Source organism: Sphaerodactylus townsendi, linkage group LG05, assembly GCF_021028975.2.
Source record: "Sphaerodactylus townsendi isolate TG3544 linkage group LG05, MPM_Stown_v2.3, whole genome shotgun sequence".
NCBI lineage: Eukaryota > Metazoa > Chordata > Lepidosauria > Squamata > Sphaerodactylidae > Sphaerodactylus > Sphaerodactylus townsendi.
Genome location: NC_059429.1, coordinates 98,294,216 through 98,307,231, shown reverse-complemented (window position 1 = coordinate 98,307,231; position 13,016 = coordinate 98,294,216). Strand labels below are relative to the sequence as shown.

The window sequence follows — 13,016 nt, the reverse complement described above, 5'->3', positions numbered from 1 at the left end:
TCAACTAGCTGTTGTGGGCTCTCCGGGCTGCGTGGTCGTTTTGGTTCCGATCGTTTTGCCTGTATCTATGGCTGGCATCTCTGGAGGCATGCGACAGCAAGATGTGTTTAGGAACAAAAACTGCCGGACCACGGCCACACAGCCTTGAAAGCTTACAACAGCCAGATGGAAATTTGCTTAAAAAAAACCCAAAACCTGATTCTCAGGATGCTGATTTCTTCACCTGTTCTGAATTCTGTGCTTGCATAGTAAGTTTATCTGTCTTTGAGAAGGCTTCTTACCAGGGCTGGGTGTGCACTGGGTATTTGGACGTAGCTTTGAATCTTCCATTTCCAACTGGAAATCTTCCATGTCCAGGTCATCTAGACATTAAAGCAGAAAGCAAGATCACAGGCATGGCAATACTCATATTTGGTACTATAAGCCAGAGATCTAGATTTTTTTAAATTAAAGTAATGGCTTCTGAAGTTTTATTTTATTTTGTTAATTGACACGGTATCTTAATTTTCTCCCCAGTGGGGACTCAAACTAGCTCACACAACATTTTCTTTCTTTCTCACTTTTATCAGCACAGCAATCCTATGAGGTAAGTTAAGCTGAGAGTCCGTGACTAGCCCCGGGTCACTCAGCAAACTTCCAGAGTAGACAAGGATTTGAACCTGGGGATCCTTCGTCTGACACTCTGACCTCTATATCATGCTGGCAAGAATACCATGGCAGTTACAAATTCTGAGGCTTGTGGCTATTTTGACAGAAGCAGCAAAGAAGATTGGCATGACATCCTTGCCAAGAAATACTAAGGTATCATTTCACAAAGTCTGTAAAAATCAATATTGTAATTCTGATGGAGTCTCCTGACTTCTGAAACTTTCAGAGTAGCTGCACTCCACTAATCAATGAACAATCAGATGTTGTCTATAATCCAGATCTGTGAGTCTGAGAAATCAAACTGGAATCCTGCATGTGAGCTCCCAAAGGCACCTAGTGGGCCACTGCGAGTAGCAGGGAGCTGGTCTAGATGGACTCTGGTCTGATCCAGCTGGCTTGTTCTTATGTTCTTATGAAGCTTCTTGCCCAATGACTGTTTCTTCCTTCCAGTCATTTATGGCATGAAGTAACTACTATTTTCAGGTACTCTACAAATGGCTCAGCTTAGTCACTCCTCCAGTCAACCTGGGCCTACATAGGGAGCAGTCGATTTTGTTCCTTGGTAAATGTACATACTTTGCTCTGTTGGTTTCAAGGGTCATATTCTTTTTGCCTAGTGTGTATCTTATTTATTCTCCTCCAGGCCATTGGGTATGGGCTCTGAGCAGATCTATACCATTAATGCAACATTGCTGGGAAGTGTTCATTAGAATGTTTACAAGGAGTTCTATTGGGCACTGCTGAGCCATTAACTAACTGAAGAAGCCACCAAATCAAGCAGAGCTAGGATGCTTTTTCAGTGATAGAAGGGTTGTGCTTTTAAACAAACACAGAAATTCAATAGGTGCAGCTTTCCCTATCCTGGAGGTACAGTAATGAGCAAAAAGCCTAATTTGTCAGCTTTATGCCTGCCATGCAACTGTTAAAAGCACAGATCCTTCAGCTGAAAAAAAAACACAGCAGCTCTATAATTAACCATGTTTCACTTCAATAAAATTTGTTTTCTGCCTTAAAGAGGAGTCTCACAGCACCCCGAGTATTATGAATAGTGGCTTAAGGAATGTGGGGGAGGGGGGGTCAGTGGCCATGAGCTGCGCAGCATCACTGGTGCCTTCTCCCTGCGTGGAACCTAGGCCCATCCAGTGTGTGCTAGGAGTGTGCTTGCAACTGAGAGAGGGACCTGTCGCCCAGAAGTCTAGACAGCTCAGTGCTGTTTGTTTTACAGGCGGTGTCAAGAACATGACTAGGGCAGTCTCAGGAGAAGTGCATTTTCTTTTTCCCACAAATATCCTACCATCAAAACATCTTGGTGCACAAAGGGAACCACACAGAGCTTCCATTGAAACTTTTAAGGAAAAAACGACTCTGCACTGCTGGATGCAGGGTGATGTCCAAGAGCGTGGAAACATAGAAAGTAAGCAAGATCCTATTTCCTGTTAAAATATTCTGTTTTCCACCTGTGACTGTGACTGCGGCAAAGCTTTTCCAGGAGGAGAGGGGGAGTATTTTTTTTTCCTCTGGCAAAAGCATGCCAGATCTGCTCACTGTGCTGTAGAGAAGATAAAAGTGCCCCCTCTTAGGTTTTACTGCCTGCATTATAGCAACCCTTGGAGTTGATATAGCAGGGTTTCACAGGGGAAGGTGGTGCCTATGTCAGGGTGTGGAAAATTGCCTAAGAATTTTAAGGATGTTTTGCAAGTATCCCCTGTTCTTCATACTCGGCAACTAAAGATAGGTGGGGATGGGAAGTAATCACTGGAGCAGAGAGCATTTCTCAAGATTTTCTTATAGAGGAAAAAACAACAGAATTCCAAGTCAAGTGCCTCCCCCACCCCATACACGCACACCAAAAATTGGAATCTACCAAGATGGTAACTCCAGACTGAAGTGGTTGTCCATCTCCCCATAGGTCAGGGTCCTACTTCACAAGAAGTGAAAGGAGTAAGAACATAAGAACAAGCCAGCTGGATCAGACCAAAGTCCATCTAGTCCAGCTCTCTGCTACTCGCAGTGGCCCACCAGGTGCCTTTGGGAGCTCACATGTAGGATGTGAACGCAATGGCCTTCTGCTGCTGCTGCTCCCGATCACCTCGTCTGTTAAGGCATTTGCAATCTGAGATCAAGGAGGATCAAGATTAGTAGCCATAAATCGACTTCTCCTCCATAAATCTGTCCAAGCCCCTTTTAAAGCTATCCAGGTTAGTGGCCATCACCACCTCCTGTGGCAGCATATTCCAAACACCAATCACACGTTGCGTGAAGAAGTGTTTCCTTTTATTAGTTCTAATTCTTCCCCCCAGCATTTTCAATGTATGCCCCCTGGTTCTAGTATTGTGAGAAAGAGAGAAAAATTTCTCTCTGTCAACATTTTCTACCCCATGCATAATTTTGTAGACTTCAATCATATCCCCCCTCAGCCTCCTCCTCTCCAAACTAAAGAGTCCCAAACGCTGCAGCCTCTCCTCATAGGGAAGGTGCTCCAGTCCCTCAATCATCCTTGTTGCCCTTCTCTGCACTTTTTCTATCTCCTCAATATCCTTTTTGAGATGCGGCGACCAGAACTGGACACAGTACTCCACAGTACTCCACAGTACACAGGGGATGAACACAGTACTCCAAGTATCTGTGTTCATCCCCTCCCCCAGAGCTATTACAACTGTTTCACATGCAAGACAAGGCCACTATAATCTAGGGCAGAAGGGCGCCCCAGCAGATGAAGAGATAACAAATTCTGCTCTCCCCATCGTAGGCTGTGTCAAAATGTATTTCTCATTTCTGCTAAAGTCTCAGCCTTGTCAGCATGTGTGGGCCATGTGTTTATACAATCATGTCATGAAGCAAACAAACAATCCAAGCTGTGGTTTGGGAATCCATGTACTTTCTTCAATGCCTTTTGCATGTGACTGCAGTCGTACAGAAATCCCACCGCTGCACAATGATCCCTTTATGCAACATTTATAGAATCCTTAAACTGATCCACTTTTGGTTGCTACTGTACCTCGCTTCTTCCCGTGTGTCTTAGCATTGGAAAAGTCCCTCTTAAAAGTGCAAATGAGTCAGGAATATTAGGATAGCAACTACAGAAGTGCATACTAAGGGGATCATATTTTCCCCAAAGCGGGGGGGGGGGGGGGGGGGGATCAAGCTCTGCTTCACTTCTTGGGTCATTAGTGCTTTGACTCATCCTTATCTCCAGAAAATCAGAATGGTAAGAGGGATAATGGTTTCACTCACAAATAATTCTTACTCACAATGATTATCAGCATGGCTTGGAAACTGTCCCGAGCTCCTCTTGTGGCCATCTTCATCCTCAGGACTCACATCCTCAGAGTCCCACTGACTGGAAGCTTTGAAGAAGTTGCCACACGCTCCATAGGCACAGCACTGGTAGGCATAGGGCACTTCCAAGACTCTGGAGGGGAGAATACAAGGCTACTGGTTACTTGCTGCACTTGGACCTGTGATCTATAGATGTAAAAGGTATCCTATGGACCTACAATACTTTTAATAACTGGATAGACGAAATAATGTTGGTAGGTGCAGCTGGCCAGGCAGAGATGAGAGAAATCACAACTGGTAACATCCCTTTTACACAGCTAATATAGGAATCAGGAGGCCACCCTCCTATTCATTGGGGCAGGAACTAAAACACAAAGTTATGTGGTATAATGCAATAGCCTGTGCATGAAGGCAATCGAAAGCTAATACATCTTCTGTACTTACAGCCATACACACAATTAAAGCAGAAAATTAACGTCCTGCCTACTCATACATGGGATCAAATGCCACATGATGACAGCAAGATCCTGGAACAGCAGGAGCTAAGCAATTTCACAAAGATGCACTTAGGACTGTAGGAATTAATTTAAGAAGCAGAGGTACAATTCACAAGCTGTTAAGGCAACCATGAAATTATGGGAACTTAAATTTTATGAATAGAAGAGAATTCTTCATGGCCTAATCAAGCTATAGTTTTTTAATTTTTTTTGGGGGGGGGGCATAAGTTATACTGCTGTAGGCTCCTAATGGGTTGGATCCAGAACAAGGTCCACGCAAGAATCCCTGATCTTCCCAGCTTTTCCTTCCCTCCATCAGTCCTTTCTGGGCTTGATTCCTCACTATGAAGTCTGTTAGGTGGCCTTGGGCTAGTCACATTTCTTTCACAACTCTCTCAGTCCCACCCACCTCACAAGTTGCCTGTTGTTGGGGGTGGAGAGGGAAGGTGATTGTAAGCCACTTTGAGTCTCCTTATGGCAAAGTGGCATATAAAAACCAACTCTTTTGTTGTTAGTGGACCTCTGTTCACATGATAAACCAGAGAAGGTGATTTTGTCCACTCCCAATCATATGGCTATTCCATATGGCTCCTGTGACCATGGAAATACACTTTTCCAGGATAGGGAAAGACTGCCAGGAGAGGGAGGAAATCAGTGACTATCAGTGCCTTCTAATGGATTCTGGGATTTGTCCCAGGATTTCTGAATTCCTTGTGTGGTACTTCTCCTATCCTGCTTTCAGTTTCTTTTATCTTCTTGTGAATACACAGATCCATCAGACTGCAACTGCTCCCATGTGTTAGCGGTTTATGATAAATAATACTCAGTACCTGATGGTCTAGAATCCAGCACTGCTGACAATGATCAGATCTGAATGCGACATGGGATTTGTTCAATGCACAGTAGTACGCATAGGCACTGAAATAGATGGGGCATTGTGAAGGATTCCCTACAAACCTATTACTGGCACTTCTGCAACTGTGTTCTCCTCATGGCACATTGTTAGCTGCTTACTCTAACCCCTTCAGGCTGCTCATTAATACACAGCAGACAAGACATGGCCACACAAATAGCATTTACTGTAGGAAGGCTGGATATCATTAGCTGAGGTTGGCTTTGCAAAGGTTTTCTGCTCTGGTGAGCCCCAGGCGTGAACCCCCTGCTTCCAAGGCCCCAGCCCATGTGTGAGTTTGGATGGTGCCAGCAGTGAGACATTCAGTGGCTCATCGATTTCTCAAAGCAAAATCCCAAGAATGGATTCGGAGCGTTTGCAGGAAGTCACGCTTGCTCAAACCTCTAGGCTAACAAATTACATGGACATGTCTAGTAAACAGGGAGAGTGGTAGGTGGATCAAAGCAAATAAATAAACTCCATTCTAAAAGAGAGGGTGAGCATGCATGCTTTGTCAAGCCAGAAACTAGTCACTGCAGAAAGGTACCCACCTCATCTTGGGAAAGTTTTCTTTAGGGAAGGACTCAGACAGTGCAGGGTTGCCTTTCAGTTTCAGGTGAGTTAGGGCACTCAAACCAGATGATGGCAGTGTCACCAGCTGATTGTCAGTCAAATCCCTATTGGAGCAGGAGGCAGAGGAGAATGGGCTAGTGAGACGGGGTTCTAGGCCAAAGAGATGGGCTGCTCACAAGATTTCAGCTAGGTTTTGGACTGTTCAGAATTTGTTTTGCAACTCTTAACAATGACTTTGATGGCCTTTTGTCTCTCAACTGGGCAAGGAAATGGAATAGGGGTTTCCGTATGTTAAGAACATAAGAACAAGCCTGCTGGATCAGACCAGAGTCCATCTAGTCCAGCACTGCTACTCGCAGTGGCCCACCAGGTGCCTTTGGGAGCTCACATGCAGGATGTGAAAGAATGGCCTTCTGCTGCTGTTGCTCTCAAGCACCTGGTCTGCTAAGGCATTTGCAATCTCAGATCAATGAGGATCTGATCAAAAATTTCTGATCAAAAGTTCAGAGGACTTTCCATCCAGTTTAGCCAGACAAGCACTGAGCGTATTCATTGTCCACAAGAGTCATGGGATTTTTTCTTAAATGAAGATTTTATGTTTTATATAAATATAAACAGAACATGATAAAGAAATAGAAACAATATCATAACAGTTACAATTATACTGAAAGAAAAAACAAAAGGAAAATGAATACATTTAATAATAAATTATGATAGCAATCGTTAAGAGTAGTAAATAGAGATATAATAATGAGCATTGAATGGTGATTACCATATCATAATAAATATTACCATAAACTATAAGAGACTGTACAATATTTAATAAACATGATAACAATGTTATACAATATTATATGATAAATTGTGATAAAACAGAATAGCTAAAAAAAGCTTACAATGGTAATTACTGTTATAAATTTCTAAAAATAATTCCTGAATATTGAAAGTTGGGTTCACATATAATCATCTTTCCATAATATAGCTGAATGCTCCCCCCTCTGTTTTATCTCTTTTAATACAATATATAAAAAAGATTATTAATAATTAATATTTATAATTTTAACCATCTCCTTCTCTGCTCCTCATTTTTAAAGAGTAATAGAAATACTTATGAGTCATGGGTTGTTGAGGATAATTGATCAGAAATGAGAGGGTGGTGTGGATAATAGGACTCCCTTGGCCCTTAGCTGTTTACAATAACCTGGCCAAGAGATTAGATCGTTAATACTCTGTGTCAGTCCAGCATACTGTAAAACTTCAAGAACTCTAACTGCTTAAAATCTAAATGATAGCTGGAAGTGGTGGTGAAATTACTTAGGGACAGAGGAAAAGTATTATCCTAAGCAGATATAGCATTCCCCCAGCACCTTTTCAACTGTCAAAAAGCAGCAGAGATACAGGCTCCACCTGGCCTAGCCGGGGTGGAGGGGGAGGAAGGCTGGCAGACTTCACAAGGAGGGGCTTCCAGTCCACCTGGCCCTGGTATAGGCTGATTCCACCCCTTTGAGACTCCCATTGCCTCATGGCTTTTTCCTCCCATCCCTCCTTATATGGGTAGCGTTGTATGGCTTGTTGCATCAGGTTCTCTTGGCTATTTCAATTTTGGAAAGGGACTGAGAGGGAAGAAGAGTGGCTCAGCCTGCTGTGCTGAGAGCCCTTGTAGAATTTTTAAATCACTTAAAAATGGCAGTTGAGTCTTTATAGTGTATACAAGAATACCATCAGGTCTGGTTTGGCCCCAAGGCCCCTTGGGAATGTCCTAGCACTTTCCCTGTTCCTCCTCCCCTTTCTCTGTGGGCAGTCCTGATTAAGGGTAATTATGCTTAGCTTCACACATGACATGTAAAAACCACTAGTGCAGCTTACAGCTTAATGAGAGATGGGAGGGTCACAAAGGCTTCTGGGTGGATGGTCCGAATGGAATTCCAGCTCAAGTCTCTGTAAGGCAAAAGGATATAAAATGGTGAAAGAAATATGCTGAGGAATTTGCAAGTAGTACAGATATAGTACTCTATTCTATAACTCTTGAACAGTCTGGTGGGTCTCAAAGCATGTGATGCTAGTTGTCACTGGAAACCCTTCATCAGCCCAGCTTCCACACCAGACTTGGTACGCACTCCATGTTTCATACGTAAACACTGAATTACGCAAGTTAGTAGAAAGTGGGGCTGTAGTCTGCCTGGGGTATAGATAATGGGAAGAGTTACTTGGGAATTGTAATGGAGGTGTGGTGTGATAGCTATTCCAGTAGAACCTCAGATGTATGAATCGTAGGAACACAAATTGGCAGGTCACACTGGATGGAACGTGGCTCAGCAGCAGAGCATCTGCTCAGCATGCAGAAGATCCCAGGTTAAATCTCCTGCATTTCCAGTTGAATGGACCAGGCAGTAGCTGATGTGAAAGATCTCCGCCTGAGACTGTAGGGTTTGCTGCCAATCTGACTTTAACACACCAAGAATCTGATTCAATATAAGGCAACTTCATGTTTATACACACAAAGCTCTTTATGAAAGTTGGGGGCATAAGGAGCCATCTAGCTTATAGTAATGTGGGTAAGTTCAGAAGGACAGAAAGAGTGTTGAAGGGGGGCATGAAGTACCAAGCAGAGAAGATAGGTAAAAATTAGGAAACCTTCAGTCTGAAACAGTGCAAAGTTCAACTCAGTTGATTTTCTCCATCTGTTGGTAATTCTTACAGAACTGATATATCGGAAAACTTTCTGTGTTAGTTCATCTGTACCTGGTACTTTTATTAGTCCAATTCTGTGCCTAGTATAGTTAACCACATACCCCATTCAGTGCTGCTCATTCTAGGGTAAAATAAATGCCATAATAAGAATTTCAGCTCACATCTATATTGTAATGTGACATATTTATTTTGGAGAAATGTTTATGACCCTTGGATGGGTCTGAAATCATGCCCAGAGCATCCTGTGTGACACCATTCATCATATCCTGACTTGCTTTCACTATGACAGCGCAATCCAAAGAGGGGCCCAAAAGTGCTGTGGATGTGGCATGACCCTGGCACGGGCATAAATGCCACTTGGACCAGCATAAAGGGCATTTACAATGGTACTGGGACACATACCCAGCACTAGGGCAATGGGGCAGGTCCTATCCTGGAGGGAGGAGCTAGCTATCTTGGGGGTCTGGGTTCCTCTGTCTGAGGTATCTTTCCCCCTGCCCTTGGGTTTTGAACTCACCTCCCCGACACACACACACCTTCTCTTCATTCCTTTCAGGGGTCAGGGATCAGATGGCAGCTGGGAGTTCACCTGCCTACTCCTACCCCTCCCTGCCACTGGCTACATCTGCCTCTCCTTCCCCATTCCTCTGCCCCCACAATGGATGGCAGCTGTCCTGTCTGCCAGGGTTCCTGCCCTGCTACCTCCATGCCAGTGCTGCTGTGCCGCTGTTCCAGGTCCACAGATTGGATTTTTGCTCTGCTGTCCTGTGGCTGGCTGAGGCGCAGCAAACCAGTTAGGAGGCAGCTCAGCTGCTCTGTTGCTGCGCTGCCCCCAGGCGCAGTTCAGCTCTCCTCTCCCCCGATCATGCTGCCCATAATTTTAACAGCTTCCGGTAGTCCTCAGAAACAGCACTTACATGGAACGCAAGGCTGTAAGCTGCCAAAAGGTATCTGCTCTGATTTCATGAATCTGGTTGTGCTGGAGGCCACTGCAGAGACAGAAAGGCAACTATGAGAGCGGATCTCCCTTTACAGAGTTCTCTACCCTCCCTGGCAGCGGAAGAAAGCAAGGCTGCCATGAAGGTTACTTCCATCAGAGTTTGCAAAGCAGGTTCAAATATCAAGGAGAGAGTGGGTCAAGAAGCAAAACAATCAAATCCCACCCACCCTGAGTGTAGCCTTGGGCCTGGGACAGTACCCTATTCAAATCAAAGGGGCTTTTGTTGGGGATTTTAAAAGAGCCAAGGCTTCATTATGCTAACCATTCCCAGGCCTCTTCACCATCTGCTCCTGCTGTGGAGCCTGGAGGGCTCAAGGTCACCAGCTGGCTATCTCACCCAAGGGAATCTGGTGCCCTAGTAACGTACATGAAGGAAAGGGAAGAGAAGACTTGGGAAAGCTCGGTGCCTTTATACTTCCATGACTCTTTCACATAAGACTCCTTCAACTGGCCCTCTTCAAGAATTATTTATGATGCCTCCAAAATTTCCAGTGCAGGATGGCATCATGCTGCCAGGCCAGACACTCAACACTGAGCGCAAGTCAGAAAACGGGACATTATTAATCAAAGAGATACGGAAGCTCTAACCAACGGCTGACTTAGTGCTTGTGCTCCGACACCCACATCTCAGAGGTTTGTTTATTCCCAAAGAACGTTCCTTAGGCTGCTCTGACTTGGGATTCCACCTCAGCCTGCCCTCCCACACACAACCATCACTTACATTTCCTCCAACTTCTGGCAGCGGTGAAAACTGGGCAGCTCCTCAATTTGATTGTGTGAGAGCTCACTGAAAGGAAAATAACACAGAGACATCACACAGTTAGAACAAAGGCAGGCGTCTAAAAGGCCCCACTGGAATGTATCTGATGCTAAGGGAGTGGGTAACCTCAGGCTATGCAGCTGGGGAAGCACGAAACCCCATTGACAGGTAATATCCGCTCTGTACCCACTTGATGCTTGGCACCGGTATTTCATTCTTCCTGTGCCCAATTTTCTAATATTACTGTTCCCCCTAATTCACTCATCTTCTTTCTGTACCTTTTCATTGCACTCACTTGGCCAAGAAAGGCAATGTTAAACTGTTTTTGCTAATTGGTGTTTATCTAAAGTGTCTTGCACAGTCATCTCCACCACACAGGGACTGGCACGTAATATATTTCTGTATTACATTTAGTAATGATGATATATTTATGTCATGGGAGGAAAAATGGCATGATATAGCCTGATTTCAGAAGCTAAGCAGGGTCGTTCCTTGGAAAGGAGTCCACCAAGGAAGATCCTGCAATCGAAGGCAACAGCAAGGCATCTCTGCTTCTCACTTTCCTTGAAAGCTCCTTGCTGGGGTAACCACAAGTCAGCTGCAACTTGACATTATTTTACATGCATACTAAATATTACACAGTTTACCTGGGATCCATGCACAAGTGACAGATTTTGTGATTTTCCATCACAGAGCTTCCATGACCTTGCACCATAATTTTATTCCCCTCCCCTCAGACATTTTCTTTTGTACCCATGGACATGGTCAACTCTCAGCCCAAGACTGGTGTAAGTGGCTGTCAAGGACCAGAATAATGATGTGATGTGATCACAGACAGTGCCGTACCTGCAGGAAACGGTGCCTGGGGAGCTCTTCTCCCCAAATTGCCTTCCCTCCCCGCAATTGAGGCAGGTGAGCTGCAGGCCAGTGGGTGAGTGGGTGGGTGAGCCGCAGGCAAAACAAGAGGCGGACAAGTGGGTGGCAAGCAGCAGGAGAGTGGTAGGCAGGAGAGCGGCAAGCAGAGGACAGGTGAGTGGGCGGGCAAGTGGCGGGCAGGCAAGGTGGCAGTGAGCGGAGGCGGGAGGTACAGGAGGAGGTGGGGAAAGAGGCAGCCAAATGCACCCCCCATGTGACACTCGCAAATGGCGCCTGGGACGTTGGCCCACTTTGTCCCCCCCCCCCCCCGACACGTCACTGATCACAGAATCAATCTAAATAATACCAATTTTACCCCAGCAATTCCTTTACTGTAATTTCCCTGGATTGCAAAAATATGCAAGGTAGAAAATGTGCCATAGCTGCACAGTAGGTTCTAGTCTGCTAGTAAACACAGAAACTGTGATCAATCAGTAGGCTGGAGGTAACTGCATTTCCCAAGAAACCCATTATGTAGGGAAAATGTGTATATAACTCACAGAACTCGCAGACTGGGCAACTGCTGGCACATTCCTCCAGGAAGCAAATGGATCCCAGCCCGGGTCAAGGTCCTGTAATGGAGAAGATGATATTGTTAAGCAGCAGGAAGTTTAAAGATCTTGTGTGTCTCTGACCTTTTGACAGTGGGAGTGTTGCTAAGAGACCACTCATGAAGCTGCCGTGGAATGAATGAGACCCTGGCTCCTTCAAGCTTAGTTGTATCTACTCAGAATGGCAGTGGTTCTCCAGCATCTCAGGCAGAGGTCTTTCACATTACCTACTACTTGGTCTTTTCCACTAGAGATGCTGAGGATCGAACCTGGGACCTCCTGCATGTCAATCAGATGCTCTACAACTGAGCAACAATCCCTCCTTTTCAGAGAGATCACTGGAGCAGAATTAAAAGGTATGTCCATTACACATGGGAGAATGGTGTGACAAGGGAGGGAAAAGCTTGAGTAATTTTGTCACTGCCTTGTAAGAGTGTGGAGAAAGACAAGAGATGTTGTCATTACAAACCCAAGTAACATTTTTTAATTTTTAAGTCAAATCTCTGTGATAAAACTGAAGCAGCTGAGCCAAGCTGCAGGCCTTTACAGACTGCCATACGGCTCATTCATTGTACTAAAAAAGAAACGATTTGTTAAATGTGTGACCTGCCCTATTACCTGGTTCTCAAATGCTTTCAGAACCAGATAATTAGGCTGCTACAGCATCCCTCCTAAAAAGTGTTATGATGAAGGAAAGAGAAAACTTCCTGAAAAACAGATTTGGACAGCTCCTTCAGCAGTTCCCTTTATACCTCATATAAACCTTAATATTGTCCTGTGGCAGAAGAGAATTATTACCCTGGATAGCTATGAATAAGGACAGTCCCAATAATCTGACTACCATTTTTTCTTCATTTCCCCAATGGACCACGCTCAGAAATAGGTGAAATGAACTCAAGGTACACATTTTTAACTAATCCAGATGTTATTTTCTTAGTGTTCCTTCCTAATGAACAGAGTATAACCTTTAGAATTATGAATCGTATCCCTCATGATTAGTGCGGCGTAGGGATAAGGAGCAAGTATCACTATAGTCCTGGTAGCCTCATTTCTTACATAATTTGGAGTAATGGATTCCCAGCAAATGCTTTCTCTGGAATAGCCTTGATGTTGTTGTTATGGAAGCCCCTGTAAAGAAAGAAGACACCAAGGGGGTTAAGGATTAGTCTACAGAAGGAATGTTGTTTTATATGAAATGTCTGTGGACCGC

At 44.6% G+C, this 13,016-nt stretch overlaps 1 protein-coding gene across 4 annotated transcripts in view; it reads right to left on the bottom strand.

Annotated features, from left to right (window-relative positions):
* The window catches only part of LGR6 (leucine rich repeat containing G protein-coupled receptor 6), a 164,663-nt gene that overhangs the window by 4,386 nt on the left and 147,261 nt on the right, over positions 1-13,016 (bottom strand). For 3 of the 4 annotated variants that reach the window (XM_048498394.1, XM_048498397.1, XM_048498396.1), the window contains 8 exons: positions 12,863-12,934; positions 11,756-11,827; positions 10,302-10,367; positions 9,498-9,569; positions 7,756-7,827; positions 5,868-5,993; positions 3,900-4,060; positions 282-362 (listed from right to left, as the gene is read on the bottom strand). In XM_048498394.1, the coding sequence (XP_048354351.1) occupies positions 282-362; positions 3,900-4,060; positions 5,868-5,993; positions 7,756-7,827; positions 9,498-9,569; positions 10,302-10,367; positions 11,756-11,827; positions 12,863-12,934 (722 nt within the window). The remainder of the gene's footprint in view (positions 1-281; positions 363-3,899; positions 4,061-5,867; positions 5,994-7,755; positions 7,828-9,497; positions 9,570-10,301; positions 10,368-11,755; positions 11,828-12,862; positions 12,935-13,016) is intronic. The other variant, XM_048498395.1, reaches the window with a different exon arrangement.